At 42.7% G+C, this 22,562-nt stretch overlaps 2 protein-coding genes across 4 annotated transcripts; both read left to right on the forward strand.

Moving 5' to 3' along the window:
- Positions 1-1,189: 1,189 nt before the first annotated feature.
- On the forward strand, positions 1,190-4,704 carry LOC115045404 (uncharacterized). Its single transcript, XM_029505064.1, has 5 exons — positions 1,190-1,296; positions 1,745-2,104; positions 2,770-3,039; positions 3,317-3,379; positions 3,563-4,704. Exons 1-5 carry the CDS (start codon positions 1,203-1,205, stop codon positions 3,673-3,675), a joined length of 900 nt encoding a protein of 299 aa, XP_029360924.1. The 5' UTR covers positions 1,190-1,202; the 3' UTR covers positions 3,676-4,704.
- A 4,417-nt stretch (positions 4,705-9,121) lies between these two features.
- On the forward strand, positions 9,122-22,511 carry scn1ba (sodium channel, voltage-gated, type I, beta a). Of its 3 annotated transcripts, none has more exons than XM_029503602.1 (7): positions 9,122-9,308; positions 9,402-9,531; positions 17,603-17,769; positions 18,798-19,035; positions 20,436-20,577; positions 20,890-20,961; positions 21,303-22,511. In XM_029503602.1, exons 2-6 carry the CDS (start codon positions 9,474-9,476, stop codon positions 20,954-20,956), a joined length of 672 nt encoding a protein of 223 aa, XP_029359462.1. In that variant the 5' UTR covers positions 9,122-9,308; positions 9,402-9,473; the 3' UTR covers positions 20,957-20,961; positions 21,303-22,511. The 3 variants fall into 3 exon arrangements, with proteins under 3 accessions (XP_029359462.1, XP_029359464.1, XP_029359465.1); XM_029503604.1 differs by having other exon boundaries at positions 9,473-9,531; XM_029503605.1 differs by lacking the exon at positions 20,890-20,961 and having other exon boundaries at positions 9,122-9,531.
- The last annotated feature ends 51 nt before the right edge of the window (positions 22,512-22,562 follow it).

Consider the following 22,562-nt stretch of genomic DNA (forward strand, 5'->3'; position numbering starts at 1 on the left):
TGCTTTACTGAAATGTGTTTTTTTTTTACTGACGACATTATGAAGACAGCGAGGATTTGATCTTTATTACTATATTTGATATTATTTGAAGAATACATATTCAAAAGCTCAAAAATTAATAATGCATAAGATTTTGTGGTCAGTCCAGGAAATGCGTGAAAATGTGTGAAGAAAACATCCGGTTTAGCCACATTGCTCTGCAGATGGTGACTGTATCCAAGCACATCTAAATTAACAAAATACATGCCAAACCAGCAGTACTGCTCAAAGTTTAGGTTAAATAGTGTTTGATTCAACCACACGTTTTACCACAGGCACAATGGAGTGCATGTTTTTTTTTCCATCTAGCTACAGAACGGGTGGGCTTCAGACATCTGCATTTGATGATAGTGTCTACAACAATTTCCGTTCAGGTCTCAACTTCTGATGAATAATATAAATGATTTCACAAGAATTAAGTTTTTTACCAGGTGTTTGAGGACTTGCATGATGTAGAAAAACAAGGGAAGGAGACAAACAGAATCGCTGTTATGATGCTGTTTCTGGTCATGGTTGACTTACTCACTTGTTCCAGAATTGCTGATTATGATTCATAGAAAATAAAATCTTCGTGTTTCAATGCTATAAAAAAATCAGTCGTTCTTGATCTCGGAAGTTTCAGTTACAGTAGAGGTTTTGTTGTTGGCTTTTTTGGAAAACAAGAATTAACTGGAAGCCAACATGAGGTAAGAAAAAAAAAAAAACAAGGTAAAGCATTATGTACCCATGACTGTAATACAGCACAAAACCTAATTCATTTTCATTGCAATTAATGCAACTTGCATAATTGGGAAATTTGTGAACTTTTGTGTATGGGGAAGTACAAAAAATCCTTTTAACACACACACATTTGAGATATTTCTGTAACATACTGTACTTTTTTTTTAAGATTTCATAGATAAATTTACACTTGCTTTATTAAAAACATAACTTTAGTTTTTTTAAGCAGTAACAGCAATTTTGTACAATCAAAACAAGAACGTGCCGAAAGTGGAAACTTTTTGAGAGTTTATTGGAGTTTCAGGATTGTTTGTACGCAGAAAGACTCATAGGAGTAATATCTTCCAACTGAGGAAGTGATGTCACATGCGTCTCTCCCTCTCTATATATAGAAATCCTTTTTGCGCCCCAGAAAGAGAGTGTTGTTGCATTTAGTAGAAAACATGTTAACAATACTTTTGACTGATTTGCATCACAACTTAATTTTATCAAAATGGTTCTGGACAAGATGGATGTCTCTCTACTTTATGATCTCAGGTACATTTTTGGCTCTTGCATTTTTGTGAAATTAGTCCAAATTCTTATTCTTATATAACGTGGTGATATTTATGCATTGTTTCATTTACTATTCATTATCAATATATCATAAATATTGTGCGATGTCTAAATTAATTTATTGATGGCAAGTCTAATTTGTGTCTGAGAGTCTTTAGGAATTGCTGTTGACGCTGTTTGCAAGAGATCTGGTTTTGTTCAGACCATTTCAAACTAATAATGCATTGATACCTTCAAATAACTTCTCGGGATGTGATGAAAATCTGAAGAGACAGTTTCCAAAACTAGATCATTTATCTGAAACAGAGAAGAATGTTTTCAGCATCTCATTTGCAAAACATACAGCATGGACTACCTCTAACAGTTCACTATTAAAGACACCCCATATCTTGTCATCATGGTTTGTGTTATGTTATCTGTTCTTTTTCAGGAACTTTCTCTGTGGTCACAGTCCACCAGCCTCCTGTGCTCGGTGCAACTCTTGATAAAAACGTCACCCTGCAGTGTGAGCTCAAGCTTTCTGATGATGAAAAGATGGGGATGACACCGGTTCTGTATTGGCACCGCATAAAACCGGGCAATGAACATCCCAGACTGTGGAGTCCCTCAGAGGAGTATGAGGGGCGCGTTGCTCTCGTGGACGATAGCAGAAAATCGGCAAACAAGTCTATAATTCTCAAAAATGTCCAGTGGGCAGATAGCGCACAGTACCAGTGCAAGCTGTCCATCTACACCGAGAAGGAGAAAAGTTTTAGGAGAAAAGGAAATGAAACCTTACTAGTTGTTCATGGTAATTATAACGCTTTTATTTATTAATGTAGGGAGGCTTCCAGAGCACTATGATTTTAATATTTAATTTTGAAGGAAAGCTACGATATTCAAGAGTCTCCATGATCAAAAGCACTGCTAAACAAACATAATCTTTCTTAACTTGAGAACAATTTATAGGCTGTGATATGTTTGATTGCATTTATTCAGAAGAAGGTATGTTAATGTCGGCCTGTACTTCCACCACTTTGGTCCAAATCAAGATGAAACGTTGACGTCTCACCCAGTGTAAAAACTGAGAATAGGAATTTAGGGGACCTGCTCATGATGTGGAATAAAGATTATTACAATTATTACTATATTTTCCGGTTTTAGCAATAGTGTATCAGTGGCTCTTTGCATATCACGTATTCCATCATGAGCCATGATTTCTTCCATTTCTTGCCTAAAGATGATTTACCACTACTCGGGTTTCTGGTAACAGAGTCCATTAGTTATGTTTTTCCCAGGAGGCCTGATAAGTTGTTTTGGACAACAGCGCGGTGACAGAGGGCTTAAAGTTTGTAGGATGGCTAAAAGACGCAAATGTCGCATCAAAATTCAACCAATAACACAAGTAACTGTCCTTGATGGTGTTTTTTCACACGTTACACACATGTCTGTGTATCTATCTACTTCTCATTTCAGACACCATGATCTTTAACCTCACCAGTCATAACGACTCTTTGCTCCGCTGTGAAGTGAAAGTGTCACACAAACCGGGAATGGTTTTGTCCATTCATCATGACGGATGTACACAAAAGTTCGTCAGCTCTGCTGCGGGGGATGCTGATGGGACTCTGCCATATTCCACACTAGTTGAGACAGTGCCACTGAGCGGAGGTGGAAAATATGAGTGTCATCTGCACCTGAATGAACATCTGATAGCCAAAAGCAGCTATGACTACTATCCTCCAGGTAAAAACCTCCCTCCTGATCTGACCTAGTTTTTGTGGCTCCACTCAGGATCACTATTCAATAATTCAAAAATTCTTGTGTTGTAGTATGTAGTAAAAACTGCTGGGTGTAACTACATAAAGGCTTTATGGGCAGTGTGCCATTTCTGCGCACACTGGTTTAAATTGAAGAAGCACACAGAAAACCTTTTATCGAGTAATAGCATCAACTTGTTATTTCTCATGTTGAAATGCATTAAAGTGCAGACTGATCTGTGCTAATTTTGTTTACCTTTCAGTGAACGGAAAAATTAGAAATGGGAGTGAAACTTTCCAGAACACATGTCTAACAATCATCTCCAGTGAGTCTGTTTTGAACTTTCTGCTGCTTGTGTTGTTTTAGTTTTTGGTTTTTTTTTTTTACAATTTGGTCTGTTAAGGAACAAGACATTTTTAGACTATTAGATATATTTATCCATGCAGATACTTAGAATGGTTACAACGAATCCAATGCTATAAAGTGACAGCGGTTTTGTGTTTCTCAGATGGCGGTGTTGTGGTGTTTCCTGAGCCATGGCTCCTGTATATAGCGCTCCTCCTGGTTCCCACCACCTTCTTGCTGGGCCTGATCATCATCTTTCTGATGATCAGACGCTGAGTTTGTCTTCATCCAGCTGAAACTGGAGAAAAGTTATAAACACTTAAGACATTTACAAAAAAAAAGGAACATTTCTTTACGAAAAGAAACTTCTACTATGCTTTCCTGCAGTTCAGATTGGGATCGTCCATTGAATCTTGTAATATAATGTATCTGGTGATCTACAATGAAAACTGCATTCGTCTGTGAATATCATGTTATATTATGCCGTACATAGACTCGTTACACACTTTATAGTCTGGAACTCCTGCGCGTTGTGTGTCATCCAAACAGTCAGTCATGCAGGATTACAGCTTTGAATCATCATTCAGGTACTCTTCAAAAGCTGCCATCTAAGATTACTAATTGTTGGTATGAAATCAATATAGAAATATATTGGAAACTGCAACAGCAACTGCAACAAACTGACAAAAAAACCCACACAATCATGCCCCCTGCAAAGTCTTCACTGAGTGTGAAACTGAACCCAGTAAAACACAATTGGAGACTGCAGACATCTCCTAATACAATAATTTTAACAGCAAACAAAGTTTCCATCTTAGCAAACAGAGGCCATGCCAAGTATCAGTTCCTTCTAAAATGCTCCAGGAGTCTTGCACTAAATGTAGTCATTCAGTTTCTGCATTTTCTGACTGAGTCATGTCAACACTGGTGTGTGTATTCCCCAGAAAGGGCGTTACTTTAAACCTTCATCCACAGTTTCCTCCCTCAGATCACACATCAGAGTTCTGCTTCTGGTTATTTTTTTTACCTCAGTGTATTCCCACTTCAGCTTTCTTTTCTTTTTTTATGAAATGAGAAAAAGTATTGTTGTTACTTCCTCCCTCTAATGGTGAGTGACAGTAGCTACACAAAATCCAATTACTGACAGTCGACCATTTTTCTGTCATCAGTAATCGAAATGATCAGTTGACACGAACCATAAACCCAAACAAAACAGTAACAACAAAGCAGATATGAAGAGCAGTGAAACTATCTCTGTAACTGACAATTAACACACAATCTCTGTTTCTTGAATAAAATGGGTGAATCCAATAAACCTGCCTTTTTGTGTTAAAATCACAGGAGAAATGTTTATATTTGTAAATTATAAAACCAGTTTATCCTAAATGTGCCTTCCTCGGAATAGATATTCAGTTGTTTCTACTGGTGTTGCTCCTGTGACCGAGGTTGGTCCACATATTTAAGAAAAAGAAAAAAAAAAAAGACCAGGGCTGTTGGAGGAATTACAAACAGGAAGGTCACCCACATTTGTCAGTATGAGGGCAGGGATGCAATCACCACAGTAATCCTCACTGCTGGGATAATGAAATGGCCAAAACAAGAGATCAGGATACACACACACACACACACACACACACACACACACACACACACACACACACACACTGGTTTGAGGGCATCGGTGCACCTGCGATCACGCTACAGGACCGATGACTAAGCGAAAGAGCAATAGTGGCAGGAAAAGTGGGAGGCCTGTGTTAAAACAAAGGTGATTAAATTACAAACATCTCATACTGTTGAATTATCTGATGACAGAAAGGTTTTCAGCTTTAAAATAAGAAATTCACGAAAGGCCTGATCTTAGTTATCAACTTTAGTTTTGTAGGAGTGGGGCAACGCTGCACGTGATGAATCCCTCTATATTAAAACATTTTGTATTCAAGAGGCAGAAAGAGTCCGTTTCTGGTCTAGTCTGGTCCCATCTAGTCTCTGGAGGGGTCCAGTCTCTGGTCCAGTCTGGTCTAGTCTCTGGGGGGTCCAGTCTCTGGTCTGATCTGGTACCATCTAGTCTCTGAGGGGTCCAGCCTCTGGTCTGATCTGGTACCATCTAGTCTCTGAGGGGTCCAGTCTCTGGTCCAGTCTGGTCTAGTCTCTGGGGGGTCCAGTCTCTGGTCTGATCTGGTACCATCTAGTCTCTGGAGGGGTCCAGCCTCTGGAGGGGTCCAGCCTCTGGTCTGATCTGGTACCATCTAGTCTCTGGGGGGGTCCAGTCTCTGGTCTGATCTGGTACCATCTAGTCTCTGGGGGGTCCAGTCTCTGGTCCAGTCTGGTCTAGTCTCTGGGGGGTCCAGTCTCTGGTCTGATCTGGTACCATCTAGTCTCTGAGGGGTCCAGTCTCTGGTCCAGTCTGGTCTAGTCTCTGGGGGGTCCAGTCTCTGGTCTGATCTGGTACCATCTAGTCTCTGAGGGGTCCAGCCTCTGGTCTGATCTGGTACCATCTAGTCTCTGAGGGGTCCAGTCTCTGGTCCAGTCTGGTCTAGTCTCTGGGGGGGTCCAGTCTCTGGTCTGATCTGGTACCATCTAGTCTCTGGAGGGGTCCAGCCTCTGGAGGGGTCCAGCCTCTGGTCTGATCTGGTACCATCTAGTCTCTGGGGGGGTCCAGTCTCTGGTCTGATCTGGTACCATCTAGTCTCTGGGGGGTCCAGTCTCTGGTCCAGTCTGGTATAGTCTCTGGGGGGTCCAGTCTCTGGTCTGATCTGGTACCATCTAGTCTCTGGGGGGTCCAGTCTCTGGTCTGATCTGGTCCCGTCCAGTCTCTGGGGGGTCCAGTCTCTGGTCTGATCTGGTACTGTCTAGTCTCTGGGGGGTCCAGTCTCTGGGAGGTCCCATCACTGGTCTAGCTTGGTCCAGTCTAGTCGGGGGGAGTCGCCATATCTTGCTTTACTCGTCACCAGTTAACCTCAACATGTTCAGGTGCCCACACCGGGAATCGAACCACGTCCTTCTGATTGCGGGGCGACAGCTTTAACCACTTAAGGATGTTCATTAACTTGGCTCAGCACTGCGACCAACGGTGGGACATGGACTCGCATTCACAGATAATCTGTCATTCTCTAGCAAAACAAACCTACTCTTCCCACACACTTTATTTATGACATGATTGACATATATAGTTTTACTTGAATAAAATGATACGTACAGTTAGAAAGTAAATACTGTGACAGTTAACCTAATAAATATTACTACAACAAAAAAACAAAAATTGGATTGGCTCCAAGCCCACACCCTTCCCACCCCGTGGCCGGAAAACGGATAAGTCAAAGAATTTGAATTTGTTTGAGGACACTAAACTGGACATTGAGAATGCCTGAGATGCTCCACTTCGGACAACCAAAGCTGAAAGTTTCACAATACTGAAGCAATCAGGAAATTGTATTTACCGTCAACTAGTCAAAATGAAGGAAATGTCACAGACTCCTGGTCTTGTCACAGTGAAACTGACCTTTGAACATTTGGAAATGAAATGTCCCATGGGCTTTCCTGATATACTGGCTGAAGAGCGTGAGATCACCTCGACCCTGACCAACAAAATCCGATCAGCTCATCTTCTAGAGCACTTTAAAAGGGAATCGTTTTCACTTGGGCTTAAATCGGACGTGAATAATGGCAAACTCAAGTTAAGTTTCTTAGCTGCGGCTGTTGTGTTATATGTGTGATCGAACAGCAAAGAGCCATTCATTCATTTTTATTTCACGTGAGCTCTGCTTTAATATGCGGTTTTAATATTTGACCTCTTCCCCCTTTTCATTTTCAGCCATCTTTCAGTCAACCTCAGCTCACCCAATCTTGCGTCATGATTCTTTAAATCGTTATTGAAAATAAATATTAGATTATTTATTTATTTATTTATTGATTTTTAACTTGGATTTGATGTATGTTGGAAATCCATGTCATAAAACTCATATAATATTCTCATATGTGTTTGTGTGGTGGTGGTGGTGGGGGGGTGGGGGGGTTCTGGAAAGGTTGAAAACATCACATTAAATCACTGTTGCCATAACAACGGCTCCATACCTCTCCCTCCTCCCCCTCTTCTTTCTCCATCCCTCTGCTGCAATGCATCACACCCTCCTCCTCCTCCTCCTCCTCCATGCACCTCCCTCCCCCAGCCGTCACCCATCCCAAAGACTGATCAGAGCGGCATCCTTCCACTCACACACCATGTCATTTCTGGAGGTTACTGGGGGGCTTTTTTTTGTGCGTGTTTGTCCCCTCCAACCCAACACAAATCTAATTTTATGATTATTATTATTTCGACGTCTCGATCTGCATCATCAGGAGGAGTCTGCGGCTTTGCAAAGGACATTTGTCTCTTCTTAAAGACGATCAGGAGAAAGAAAAAGGGGGTGGGGGTGGGAGGGGGAGGGGGGGTGTTGTGTTGTTCTGGAGTGACGGCAGATGTGGGGACCTCCAGCGTGATGGACCGCAGGATGGAAGGCGTCCACCTATGACCCATCAATAGGAAGAGGCGTTTTGGAGGATATCAGTGAGGAGAAATCTTTTTGTTTTATCTGTTTATATCCATAAAAAGGTGACAGGTAGGCTAACAGGACGCGGAGAACCCGCGCCCAGCTGTGCCGCGTTTGTGAGAATTTAGAACAATAATAACAAAAACCGGAGCGGACTTTCTGCTTTTCTGCTGATTCAAGCCCAGTCGTGAGTTAAAGGTAGTTTCGTGCGTGATCAGCCGAATCCCAGCTCAGTCACAGCTTCTTCTGAATTCAGAGCAACGCGCTTTTTTAGCCTCCACAGACGCACAGAAGGTGCGCGTAAATAGCCCCCCCCCCATCAGAGCAGCACAGCCACCTGTGCTGTCTCAAGCCTTTTAGCACCAGGACAGACAGCAAACCATATGGTTCTTACCTGATGGTTTCTCTTGTATGTGTGAGGAGCAGCCAGACTCTGCCCTGCATCACCGGCCAGAGCTTCATCCGGAGAGATATGTAGCTGTTGAATCTGAAATTTGGACTGCAGAGAGAGAGAGAGAGAGCAATAACACTGATTGGAGGCAGTAAAAAAAAAAACAAAAAACGAACAAGTTGCTCGTTGTAATTTCCCCCAAAGCCAGAGAGAGGTGGAAATAAGCGAGAGGAAACTTCACACTTCTTCCACATGCCATTTCGCTCACACTGTGGCTCTATAAAGCTCAGAGCATCCTTTTTGCTCAGGTCGCATCTGCTGTCGGACACCAGGGGAAAAGTCAGCGAGTGCAGCCAAATGTTGCCCGGCTGAGGCATTTATGCATGCAACATTTTGGCATTTTAACTGAACTTTAAAGTTCACAATCAGCCCAGCTCCAATGTTCGAGTCTCTCGCACACAGGAGCGCCACGTCTTCCAATCTCTGGGCACAAATTCCATGAGACACACCGAATCAACATCAATATCAGTCTTCTGGGAACTCGAATTTTTAATCACTGACAGTGCCATTTATTGTGCCATTTATTGTGAGTCAGGCTGCTGGTATCACAGAGTCTGTTTGTGGAGGCCAAAGGGTGTGCCACAGAGTATAAATAGTTGAACAAAGGCCATCTTTGGAGTGACAAGAGGACGAAACCTGAAACTCTGAGTGAGTCCTCCCTCTGGTAACTCTATACATTCACACACTGAGAGGCTGGGCAGACTCTCCGGCTCAGCACAGTGCTTTAGACCCTGTTTGAGAAGAAAGGAAGTAGCCCGTCTGCTGTTGTCAGGTTTTTCAGGTGCTTAAGAAGACTAGAGGACCCACCCACCTTTTCTAGCAGCCCCCGTGGAAAAGAAAAAGGAGGAGAAGTGGAAGAAGAAGAAGACACCCAAGCGGACCACACCCGGAGTCTCTTCCGCTCACCTCCCAGACTTCAAAGAATCAAAGTCAGGACATCTCTGGTGTTTTTGACCTCATCGTCAAGCTGGAATAGCTGCTATAGATCTGTCCTGTCTGCTTGTGTGTCTCCCATTCTGCAGCGTGTGTGTGTGTGTGTTTGACGTGTTTTGACGCCGCTGAGAGCTGCCACAAGTCTTCTTTCTCCTGTCAGGATGCCTGCAATACAAGAGCTGCTGCTGCTGCTGCCTCTGGCCCTTCTGGCACTTCAAGGTGAGTGGGCAGTGGTTGCGTTGTGCGCCCTGATGGCAACACCTTGGCATGCAAATGAGCCACCATCCGATTTCCCATTCACTGTCTGCGCTGTGTGTCACTGCTGAGGTGTCTCTGACCCCTTCTGTTGTCGGACCCTGCCCCGTCTACCGCTGCACTGATTGTAGGAGGCGTTCTTGGGGAATTCTCAAGTGTGAGTGTGGTGAGATAGCGATGTGCGACTGAATGTTTGTGGTTCCATCATTGTGCTCGATTGTTCATTGAAAGGCCGGCTGATTAGATCCTTTTCTGAATAATGCGATGAGGCCATGTGGGGTTGTTAAGCTGGATGGTTTCACACACACACACACACACACACGCGCACTGAAGCCGCTGTGTATTCAGACTTAGACTCAGATGCAGGTCTACAACAATGTCGAGCATTCACAGATTGTGGTGTGCAACCACAATCTGATGCATGTGTCTATACACCACATCTGCCTCAAAGGATTATTCTCATTGTGTTTTTCTTGACTATTCAATCTACTTTGCTTATAAAATGGTTTCAGAAAAATCCCAAAGATAAGAAGTTAACATTAAGATTAAACAGAAATAAATCCTTCACCAAATAATGTTTGGGATACCTTTCTGTAGCTACATCAATCAATTTCGTTTGATATTTGTATATTTGTACAGCTGCGTTTCTGCATCAGGTTACAGCTTCAGCTCAGATCGAGTCTCGACATGAGCTGCATTTCCACCAAAACTAGAAACATTAAAAAGAAAACTTTCCTTTAAATCAATTCGAATCTTCCTGCCCTCCTGCTGATTTCTGCATCATCTGATGTGTCACAACTCCGCTTCCGTCCTTCACAAGAAGCCATTTGCTGCCATTTTTCATAGCAGGAGAAACGCCTGAGGAAATGGCCTGAAACAAAGAATCCATTACTGTGAGACACCCACAAGAAGAGAAGCCCAAAAGTAATTGTTATTGTAGAAGCTTACAGTCACATCCAGTGTTTCTCTATTTATGGCCTCTATTAAAATGACTGGAATAGTTGCAGATATTTGTAAATTGGTTCATTTCTTTCCTGCAATTGCTTTTTCTTGTATACCTTTGTTGCTTGAAACTGAATCTGAATCAAAAATAGAAGTGTACCCACATTTTGTTTGTTTCTCAAAAAAAAAAAACCCATCCACATGTCAAAAGTTTTTTTTTGATGGCGTGCTGTCGTCAGAGACGATCTCATTTTAAGCACTTAGCTTTGAAATTGAGCACAGAAGTAAGGCAATGCATTAAAAGAGAGATTTACTGCACATTTATCCCTGTCAGCCAGCTGCTCTTTCTCTCACACAATAACCACAAACCACACGAGAATGCAAAAGTCAAAAGACTTCCGTCGTCTCAAAGATTTGCTGTTTTTCCTCCAAATGAAGCGGCTAAACAGCAGGCAGAGCAGCGGAAAGTTGTGCCAGGAAACAAATCATGAAGCTTGGCGCCAAAAAAAAAAAAAAAAAAATTAAGAGGGTTATACAACCTAGACTGACAGAAACAGACAGTTTGGTTGAAGGGCTCGTGGGTCAGCTGAGGTCTGAAGTGAATGAGCACATCTGGAGCCTGACGCAGTGAGGATGAGGATGTAAGGCAAGACAGGAAATTGGATGGACTCTCCCAAAAGATGAAGAAAAGGAACAGATTGGGGCTGATAAAAATAGCTGCATGGCAGCTTTTTACTTGGATATGTCCATTTGCATGTGCTAAAATAAAAACACCACCACCAACAAAAAACTGGAACGGATCTATAAGGATATGAATATTACGATGGTAAAATATTAACTAGGAGCTCTGTTTGAATGAACTTCGGTGACAGTCGCAGAGACTAAATGTGATCAGAAAAAGAAGAAAACAGCGACAGCTCGGCCCACAAAACCTGATAGAGCACACACATAAGACCAGTAGCTCCTCATTTACTTATTTTTAATTACTATGTTGAGAAATTTCTGTGACGCTCAGAAATAGAAACAAAAACTCTTGAGCTGCTCTGTTGTCCAAATGTAAGATCCCAGATGCAGACAGACCAGAATGTGGGAAGAGCTCAGACTCTCCGAGCAGCAGGTCTGAAGCATTCATGTTTTGGGATTTATTTATTTATTTTGTTTTAGGATATATGGGAGTTGAAAAACTCCCACAAGCAAAACTAAACCCATGATGAAATACACAAGTTTTCTTTTTGTTCACGCTGTCTTCAACGGGGACAGAGACTAAACAGTCGTGTGTCTGCGGGCCCATAAAACCTGACGCATCTGCTGGCAACTTTAACTAATGCATACAGCAGAAAGACTCTTTGGGTCAGCAATCGCACCCTGGAGCCATTTAGTCTGCGAATGGGTTGAGTACAAAGTAATGGTCAAAGGAGATCGCTTTCAACAGGACTTTTGAGTGATCTCAGTGTTGAGCTATTGAGATTCGTGTCCTTTAGCTGCAGCCGCTGCATCTGCACAAACAGGAAATTACATTAGGGAGAAGCTTATCATTTTAAGAAGCTGGGGGTTCCAGTGATGCATGGTGTTATCTCTAAAAAGATGATTTGGTCAGATGTCTGCTCTGTACGTAATCATTCTCTATCAAAGTGCAATTTGAACTGTGGAACAGTTTTTTTTTTTTTGCGTAGTCCTGAACTGGAGGCAGAATACTAAATGGAGTGTGTGAAGGAATTTTTAGTAGGTTTTTTTAGTGTTTTTCTGGTTGTGCTCAGTCCCCGATGAAGTAAGGCTGCAGGATCCTGCTCTACTAAACCCAGAATGGCTGCTCCACACGTTATGGAGGATGTCTGGATGCAGATTCATCGCTCCCAACGAGCAGCAGATGTTAATTACTGCTCTCTGACCGAGCGGCCCTTCAATCTGGACAAAAACGTGAATTTGATTTTAAAAATATAACAGCTGGTTTTCTCGTCTGCTGCGTCGAAGTGCATGAATCTAATTCTAATGGGAGCTTCATTTTTGATTCAGTGATTTGATTCAGGCTTTTCCAACCCACAAATTGAGAGTGGCTGCTGTGCAGCGACCTGAATGCAAGCTGCACGTGTCCTGCTCGTTTGTGTCACACACACAGACACACAACATGCAAATATACATGCACACACCCGTACACGCACACACACCTGAGCTCCTGTTCATCCGGCTGTGTGAGGTCTGTAATCCCAGGGTGGCCTGCAGCAGCTGGAGGGGGGTGGGAATCAAAAAAAGCGACGAGAGCTGCAAAGGACAAAATGACCTTCCTCAATACTCAAGTTGTATCTGAAAAGTGGGGAACTCATCAGTTTATCAGTAATTACTTTTAATACCACCAAAATAGGAAAATATTTTCACGTGGCTCTAAATAAATGTGCTGCTTTGCACTTTGTGATCAGCATGACACTGCAAAAGCAAAAAAAAAAAAAGATGGAAGGAAGAATATAGAAATGTTGGCTTCTAGTTTAGAGAAGCCAGAAAAACTCTTTGTTAGAGCGCTCTGGAAACAAACTAAATCTGCTCCGACCTGTTGACCCATTTACAACTAAGCTACAGTTAGACAAGAATTGTTACCATCAATAAAATCCCAGTACATAAGTTTGTACCCAAACGGACCATTTTTTTGTCATTTTGAAAACGCGTATTGGAACACGTTTGTGGCATTGAAGGCAGCCCGGGCCAATGTGTAAATCCCTCCAGTGTTCATGATCACCGCTGATCACATGCACATTACCGCTGCAGAGAGTTCGTAGAAATGCAGAAGAAGTAGCTCTCCAACAATCACTTAAGAAAGACAAAGCAAAAAAAGAAAACGGCAGCAGAGGAATCTGATATTCTGGAGACAAGTGGGCCAATAAGAGGAGAGAAAGGAGACTCGTGAGTGCTGGGCATTGCTACGATGCTTCATAAGCCGTAGTGACGTATGTCTTCACTTTACTCGGCTAGTGTCAGTGGATAGTGTGCATGTGCGTGTGTAACACAGGCGCACAAGGACAGACAAGGACAAACACACATCATGAATCAGGACCTGGACAAATTATTTTCATTGTGTGGAGACAGATGGAAATGATCTCTGTCACTGTGCTCAGCGAGCTTCTTTACAAAGACCAGCAGCCAGTGTTGAAAAACCTCTTCCCACTTTCCACTCACTGTCAAACAGCAGACAGGCGGCGTTAGCCACCAGCTGGTGAACTTTTAGGAGCTAAGGAGCTAAATATTCACCTCAGAAGCTGGTGGAGACCAAAAACAGAGTAAATACTCCTTAAAGTCCTCAGTCATAAAACTGGAAAAGCTGGAAACCTTCAGTGTTTCTGCTTTGGAAAGCCAAAATGTCTGTCCAGAAAAGGCTGACTGAGCGGGCTTTGAGCTGATGATTTCTTCCAAAGCTTCCAAACCATTGTCTTGTTTCCACTCATGGGGCAGGACAAAATGCACCTGTGTGAGCGCTGTTATGAAAGCTAGATGGTTGATCTGTAATAGTCGTTAGGAATGACTGTTTGTTTGTGTCTTTGCCGCAGAAAGGCTGAATAAGATGAATCAAATCAAATCAGATTTATTTATATAGCACCAAATCATAACGTTACATCAAGGCACTTTACATATAGAGCAGGTGTAGATCAAACTCTTTCTGAAATTATTTAAAGAGGCCCAACGGATCCCACGATGAGCAAGGAAAAACATGCTTTAGGTGCAGAACCAGGCTCAGGGCAGTTTTAGAAGTTAAGTTTGGATCAATAAAAGAACATTTCAGGTTTTCTTCTTGTCTGGAGAGCTCACTTAGAAAAAACCTTTATCAAAGGGGCAATTTTTCAATTAGCCCAGGAGAAAGTAAACCACAAGCTGCCAAACAACATAGCGACGCATTTCTTTTTAGCAAATCGTTGAGAGAAACATCGAAGGTCTTGTTTTGGTGTTTGGACTCCAAAAAATAGATAGTAAGCTTTTGAAGCAACAGCGCCGACGTTACAGCTTTACGGACTGAAGCGAAGGCCGGTCTGCTCCAGTGGAAAGTCTCTTGCTTGGTTGTGTGTCACGGATGCTTGGCATTGCCCCGGCATGTGCGTGCGTGCGTGCGTTAAACCTTGCCATAGAAACAAATCGTCCTCGCTCGATCTTTTTTTGGTTCATCCAATTTTCTTTTCTCTTTACGTCTCTTACGGTCGGTTGAGCAAATTACCACCGTCCCTTTATCTTACCCCGAGCTCCCAGCAGCATGCTAAGATAGCTAACTTGATGTTGTGGATGGTCTTTTGTGGTGCTAAAGCTGAAGCCCTAAATCTTTTTTTTTTTTTTTTTTTTGGTAGGCCTTGTGGCTTTGCAGCGACTGATATAAGGGATTAACCAGCCAGCCCCGTCAGGGAAAAAAATTCCTAATCTGCAATTTCTGGAATATCCGTTGCATAATCCTGAACCTCCGTCCACAGATTACGCAATAGATTTGCATTTTTGATGCTCCCTGTGTCTGTGAGTGGGAATCGGTGCTGAGGCAGTTGGATGGCTCCGGCTCTCTTTAGTCTGCACTTTGGATGTGCAGTTCCTTTTATGTCTGCTTGCATGTTTGTCTCTTTCTCCCCACTCCCTGTCTTTTTGCTGTCGTCTTAACTCACCGTCTCCGCTTTGGACAGTCAGCAGGATCCCTGCTCACCTTGCACAATCTTGCCTCTCGCTCTCGTCATCAGCCTCCCTCAGGATTACGGCTTCTTGCTGCCTGTGTGGGCTGCTTTTCCTGCTGCGTTTTCATCTGTCTTAATTCTTCCTGTCCTGCAACTAAAGAGCTCCCCTCTTTTCCTTCAGAAAGCTTCAATTTCTCTCTCCCCATCTGTGAATCATGTGTTTTGTTGTCATTGTAATGTGTCTCTTCTGTTTGTGTTGCAGGTTTCACCTTCTGTTCCTCTTCTGCATGCGATGTCTTGCTCCTGTGTCTGTCTGGTGCGGCTTTGTCCTCCTTTTTGTCCCTTTCTGTCCTCTGTCTTCTCGACACAGTCGAAGCTTGCAAAAAAAATCTTAGAAAATCTCACAGACTTGAGTCAAAATATCATTGCAAATGAATTCTTTTAGCTGAAATTCCAAACAAACAACAACCCAACTCAATTTTCTCTGTGTTATAATGCTTACCGGTGCGATTTCATCGGGGCGTTGAATGATGAATGACTTTCACTGACCTCTATTGGCAGCCATGGGTGAGCGGTGGCAGCTAATTAACTCAACCACTCAACCAATTAGAGCAGAGATTAATCTGAGAATAAGAAAATACTGCCATTTTACTGTTCACACACATTTTCCCTCACAGCATTGTTTTCTGTGAAGCAGTGCAGCTGTTGGTTTAGCATTTTGCAAATGTTTGCCTCAGGTCTGTTCAGTATAATCTGGAGGCCCAGAAAACCTGAGAACCCCAGACCCCCCCCCCCCCCCCCCCCCCCCCCGCCGGAACTGACCTGGGTTCGTCGGTTCAGACATTGAAGTTTCTCCCTGGACCTGAGTGTCATTGGGAAACTTCAGAGAAAACGTCCAATTCCTTAAAATTATTAATTTGGCGAGACAGTTTGAACACTGTGCTGTTTGATTTTAACCTTTAATCTGTGGGATCATTTTGCTTCTACCAAAAAATATTACTGCTCTCCCAGATCTCAGTGATACCGCAGCGAACGGGAACACTGGCCAAAAATAAGATCGGTGTTTGGCTTCAGTGGCCGACAGATCCGGCGGGCCCTAATGAAACCTTCCACCCCTACATGCTGTATTTGTATCCATCGGAAAAAAATGTTACCTGAATACTATCTTAACGCTGGAGATCAGGGTCAGGAGATCTCGGGTCCAGCTGGGCAGTTCAGCTCTGTGTTTGGATTGAAGTGCGCCGGTGCATTTCTTATGATAAAATATAATAGCAGTAGAGGTAGCTGCGCTACGTTTGGGCCAGCGAAGTCTGACATTATGTTCTTAACCTTCTTTTGTCCTCTTTCCTTTTTTTTTCCTCCTCTCTCTGCAGTGCATCAGCCAACATTAGGCTTCTCCTCTCCTGCTTCCCCATCCTCCCATGCTTCTGCAGAAATTGCTACTATTGAAGCTTGTGCTAACTTTCTCTTTCTCCCCTCCTCCTTCATTCCTCCCCTTCCATGTTTCTCTGCAGTGTGGCTGCATTTGTCGTTGTTTTTTTTTCTTCTTCTTCTTTTTTTTCTCCATATCTTGATGGAACTTTTACATCCCAGGGAGTTGAATAATAATAATAATAATAGAGCTTTGTTGTTTTGTATGTCTACATGGACAATGTGCAGCCTCTCGAACAGATTTTTAAATATTCTACAGTTCATCTGATCAGCGTTTTGCTATGTGTTTCCTGTCCTCTCCCTCATCTCCCTCCCCCCTCCATTTACAATTCAAAACAAAAGCTTCCCCAGAGGTCAAAGTTGAGAATAGCACAAGATCTTTGGTTGAGAGCGATGCTGAAGCCTCAGTGGAAACTGCAAGGTGCAGTGTGAGAGAGAAACATTTGGAGTTACAGGTGTGTAACTCCTGACCGATGAGAAGTACGTGTCATGATGATGATGGCATATATAGACTCACGCTTCTATATATGAGTTTAGCTCAGACACCAATTGACAGAATGCAAGAAAAATAGTGTCGCTCACTGCAGCCTCTTTATTTCCCCTCAGCTTTACAGACACAAACCTGAAATCCACCAAACTGAAAACCAATTTAATCAAATTCACAAACAATTTTGAACTGAATTGGTGAGTGGAAATAAAAAAAAATAATAATAATAAAAAAAGAAGCAAGATTAAAGCTGTGCCCGATATGAAAGAGAAAAAAAAAAAAAAACAGCATGCAATGAGTACTGGAAGAAAGCACGTTTTGTATTGTTAGGACAGTTTGCCTGCAAGTGCTGAGGCAGTGAAAAACACCAGAGCTCTGCCCTTTTGTCAATATTAACCTCAAGTCACTGTTACCTGAAAAAAAAAAGGGTGATTGATGCCCACAGCTCCTACCTCTGACCCCTGTGACCTCCACACAGGCAGAGATCAATAAGGGGCGATAAAATCGGCTTTTTAACTGCGTGGTCTTCATTCTCTCCACTCTGTAGCGTCTCTGTGCTATGGAGCCTGCGTGGAAGTGGACTCAGACACAGAGGCCGTGGCCAGCGAAGGTTTCAAACTGGGCTGCATCTCCTGTAAGATGAGGGGCGAGGTGCGCGCCGAAGCCAAGGTTGACTGGTTCTTCAAGGGCGTGGACGACACAGAGTTCATTCCTGTAAGTGGTGCCGGGATACAGTACAGGCCGCCTAACCTTCTCATTCAAATGAATAGGAGAGCGTGTCCAAACATTTGGCCTGTAGTGTACACAACAAGCCAAAAAAAAAAAAAAACAAGTTAATGAATTTAAAGATTGATTTAGCAGATTGGTGGTCTCACTCTGCTGTAAATATGAAGTTACAGTCAGAAGCTCAACGTCAACGTGATTTCACACAAAAAACACCTCAGTTACCTGGTGTTCAGAGGAAGCTAGAAAAAATAAATAAGTCAGCAAAAAGCCTCAAACATCCATCACAACAGGGGCATTTGTCTTCTCTTCTGGGAAACAGCTGTAATGCATTTATGAGAGATTCATGAGAGCGAGAGAGAGCGAGCTCTGTCTTGCATTTTTCATGACTGGTTTTTTACTCCCTTTGTGTTGGCTGGAAGAGCGTGCTTTCGCTTACGCAAGGAGTCCTAATCAGGCCATTATAGTCCATATACAGAACCTATGGCAGCACAGATCCCATTAGCTTTCAGCAGGAAGTGCTGAAGTGAGGCTGCAACTAGAGCTCAGTCAATAACCGAAAGAAAAGCACCAGCATCCAGCTTTCTGATGCTGTTTATTTACATAAATAAATTAGCCACAATACCTGAAGATTAGGCTCGTATTTAAGCTCAGCCCAGTTCAGCAGCTCACAGTACAACTGTTGGAGCCGAGGGCCGAGGTGGCTGGGAGGCAGGAAACACACTTTGCGACACAATGGTGAAGTTGAGCTTTGCATCATTCAAAGCCCCCGAAGAGGCCGGCCACGTGTGGACGACACTCTTGATTATGAATGCTGCACTAAATCAGCTTTAGCTAACTGTTTTTAGTGGCGAGCGGTAAATGCAGATTTTCTGTTGTAAAGTTGAGCATTTCAACATCACTCTGTGTCAGTTTATGTTTTGTTTTTTTTTTTCTCTCTCCCCCATCACCTAAATGAGCACAAGAACAAAAACGATGTTTGCAATCTACTCAAATCCCATTCTGCACTTCTCTTCCAGTTATACTCCTATGAAAATCAAGTGGGCGAGGTTCGTGACCCGCGTTTCTTCGAGCGCCTGCACTGGAATGGCAGCAAGCACACCCAGGACCTGCAGGACGGCTCCCTCTACATCCTCAACGTCACCTACAATGACACGGGAACATACAATTGCTTGTTCTTCCGTTCCCTCATGTACAACAACTATGAGTTTCAGACCAACACAACCAAGTTAATCAACGTTAACGTGGTGGCACGACGTAAGAGCAGAGGGGGAGGGATGATGTGCTGCATCTCTGAGCAGGAAAGAGGGAACTAAACTAGCCAAAAATCACCAGTGATTTGCATTTTTGGGGACGACATAATATCACAGAAATATTTGAGAGACCGAGGCTCACATTGATAAAGTTAATAAATAAATTACACTAAAGCGTGTGCTAAAGAGTGAAGTCAGATTTTAGAAAAACCAGCGATGAGGTGAAGCTTACAAACTCAGGATGGTCGGTAACAAACCCCACAGCTGACTAAATACACTATAGACACAGAACATCTGGCTTTCTGACAAAAGACGACCTAAATATCTGCGCCAGAGCGCCGTCTACTTGGTGGAGTACCCGAACAAAGAGCAGCGTCCACAGCTTTTATGCAGCACAGTTTGTGACCATAAGACAATCTAGACACAAGACATAATGTCGTAATGTGTTTGTTGGATAAGCTGCGTCTGGTGGCTTTTGACACGTCAGGGTTTCCCTTTAAGAATAGCTCAGCTCTTACAGGATGTACACATCAAGTAAATAGCTTTGTGTCGTTCTGTATTTAAGTCAAACGTTGTCTGCTGCACACCTTGGGAAATATCTCAGCATAAACAAAGGCAAAAGTAAGCAGAGCTCAAATTTTCCCAAACCAATTTCGGCTTCTGCAGTGTTGTTAAGATGTATTTCTTTTCCACATATTAACAACCAAGAACAAAAGTCCCAAGGATATTCCAGCAGTGGTTTGATTTCCAGTAGGACGTTTGAAGTTTTACTGTTTATAACACATTACCACGCTTAAGTTTACTGTAATATTCATGCAGTTAAAAAAAGGCAAGATGCAAAGAAATTACTTCAGGAGAAACTTTGGTTCTTATCAGAAGCTTAAATAAATATCTATGTTGGGAATTTTCAGGCAGCAGCAGTATAGCGGTTAGCGCTGTTCCCCCAAACCAAGAAGGTCACGGGTTCAGTTTCTGTGCTGGGGCTGTCCTGCAGAGTTTGCATATTCTAGACCACAGTTTTGGTTTTTGGTTTCACATCATCCAGCAAGAAAAGTTCTCAGTAGACAAACAAAATGCAGAAATATTTTTGTATTATTTACAGTCAGTCCTTATACCAGTATATAGGTGTCCCCCAAGGTTCAATGCTTGGCCCACCTACTGACACTCCAGGCAGTCGTAACCTTTGACCTGTGGCACTGAACATTCATTGGCATCACAAACTGTAGCAGCATTTTCGGAAATGATGAAGCAGGACACTGAAATTTAGGGAGCCACCAAATATGACTGATATCATTCTTAAAAAACGTTTGGTCAGGCAGTCCTTTTTCCTTTTCATGGTACAAATGAACTCCAGTCCTGTTTACTTAAGCAGACAGAAATAATACCTCCTGTCCCTCTCTGTAGTCACCAGGGGAATGGCGTCTATCTTGTCCGAGGTGATGATGTATGTCTCCATCATCGGGCTGCAGTTCTGGCTGGTGGTTGAGATGATTTACTGCTACAGGAAGATCGCAGCAGCAGGAGAAGAAGCTCTAAGAGAGAGCGCGTGAGTAGACGAATAAAACACAAACACACATCAGTCCACCAGGCCCAGATCCTGATCCAGACCCAGACCCAGACCCAGGCCCAGACCCAGACCCAGACCCAGGCCCAGGCCCAGTCCGGCCAAATGGCCTGATTTCCCCACCTACAGCTTTTCATCCTTGCTGTCCCTCCCAGTCACTGCTTGTGTTTCCAAACTCTCCTGAGAAAACAACAAACATTTCCCCTTTTCCCCACTGAACTAAAGTCTTCTCTCTGTGATTTGCTCATCTGTTCTTCTCTTTTCTTTTCTTCTTTCCACCACTCTTTCTTTCAGAGCGGAGTATTTAGCTATAGCATCGGAAAGTAAAGATAACTGTGCAGGTGTACAAGTGGCCGAATAGCACCGGTAGGTCTGGATTCTCACTAAACACGACCACCAAGTTCCTCCTTCTTTCTTTACAGTCCATTTAAGCTAAGACAGGCCTCCTCACAGGGAACAGCACTCTTTTAGCTCCAAACTGAAATCCTTCAGTCCATCTGGTCATTCCAGGATTAGAGCCATTTTCTATTTCCATTTAAGATACTGCACTGAACAACAATACTGTTCCATCTTTGACAGATTGTATTTTTCGTACCTCATCTAATTATTACTGTGCTCTGACTTTTTCCAGCTCTCACCTGTTTTCTACGTTATTAATTTCATATTTCATGCTTGACTTTTTTTTTTTTTTTTTTTGGTGACTTCAGGTCCAGGAAGAGCTCCAAATGTCCTTGAGGAATCTCACGTCCGCTTTCAGTGCCCTCCTTTCACCATCACTCATCACCTGCCATCCTCTCCACATGATGGAAAACTGGAACCACGAGACACCAGAGAAGTTCAACACATTTCCAGCAGAGAAGGACGAGCAGGACTGAACCGTGTCCCGTTCTGAAGGACAGGATGGACACATCAGGTTGTGGTTTAGCGGGACAGAGGGAGAACGAACTGTACTGTATATAGGTGTACAAATATGCAGATAATCTCTGAACACATGTAAAGTATATTACAGGCCCATGTTGTATATTCACTAGCTGCATGCTTTGACAGATATCGTCATAAAAGCCCATTTCTAATCCTGATCAGTGCAAGTTGTCACTCTGTAGGTTTGGACTTCTGCGAGAATAACATGTTTTTAAGTGGGAAATTACAGCATTTAACCAAAAGGGAAGTAATGTATTTTACATTTAACAAATAGAACGACCACATTTTCCTGCCAAGTTACTTCCTTTTCTGATGTTACTCCACAGAGAAAACAATCATCTTTTTCTCTTCATTTTGAACCCATGTACTGCCAAAAAAATATTTACGAGCCTCACAGGGAGGAAGATATCTGAACTTTATCGACACATTATTTTCTGATTTATAACCGACATAACGTGAACTGACAACTCATCTTTTTGTGGATTGTCTTCCAGACCTTTAAGCATACAGAAATAGAGAGCAGATTTGAAAGTGTGAGATGAAGCAGTGCCGAAAACTAAATCAGTCACAACTGTCACACCATAAACAACACCTGAGCAGAAGTGTGATCACCTGTCATCTGTTTTAAATGCTGGGGTTTTCACTGAAGGACGTTTGAAGATTTTAAACGCTTGCACAATTTCAGGAACCGTTATGTAGAGTAAACATAAGAAACTTGTGCGACCAAAAAAAAAAAAAAAAAAATCGACCAGACTTATTGACTTACTCCCTAGCAACAAATTTTCACCTTGCTCTATGTGCGCTAAAGATAAAATCTAACTAAGCATGGTCCCAGTCACGGTTTCAGCTGTCTCACATTGTATTAGAGAAGCATCTGTGGCGAGTTGTCTTCAATTGTCAGACTACGTTTCAGTGACGTTCATAAACAAATCAGCTAAAAAAAAAAAAAATTGAAAAAAGTGTCGGGAATGATAGAAATCAACCAGGTTTGATTACAATATTGTTTGAAATATTAATTACAAGTTTTAGAGCTAAGAAGAACTCAT

The sequence above is a fragment of the Echeneis naucrates genome, chromosome 6 (genome assembly GCF_900963305.1).
Source record: "Echeneis naucrates chromosome 6, fEcheNa1.1, whole genome shotgun sequence".
Classification (NCBI taxonomy): domain Eukaryota; kingdom Metazoa; phylum Chordata; class Actinopteri; order Carangiformes; family Echeneidae; genus Echeneis; species Echeneis naucrates.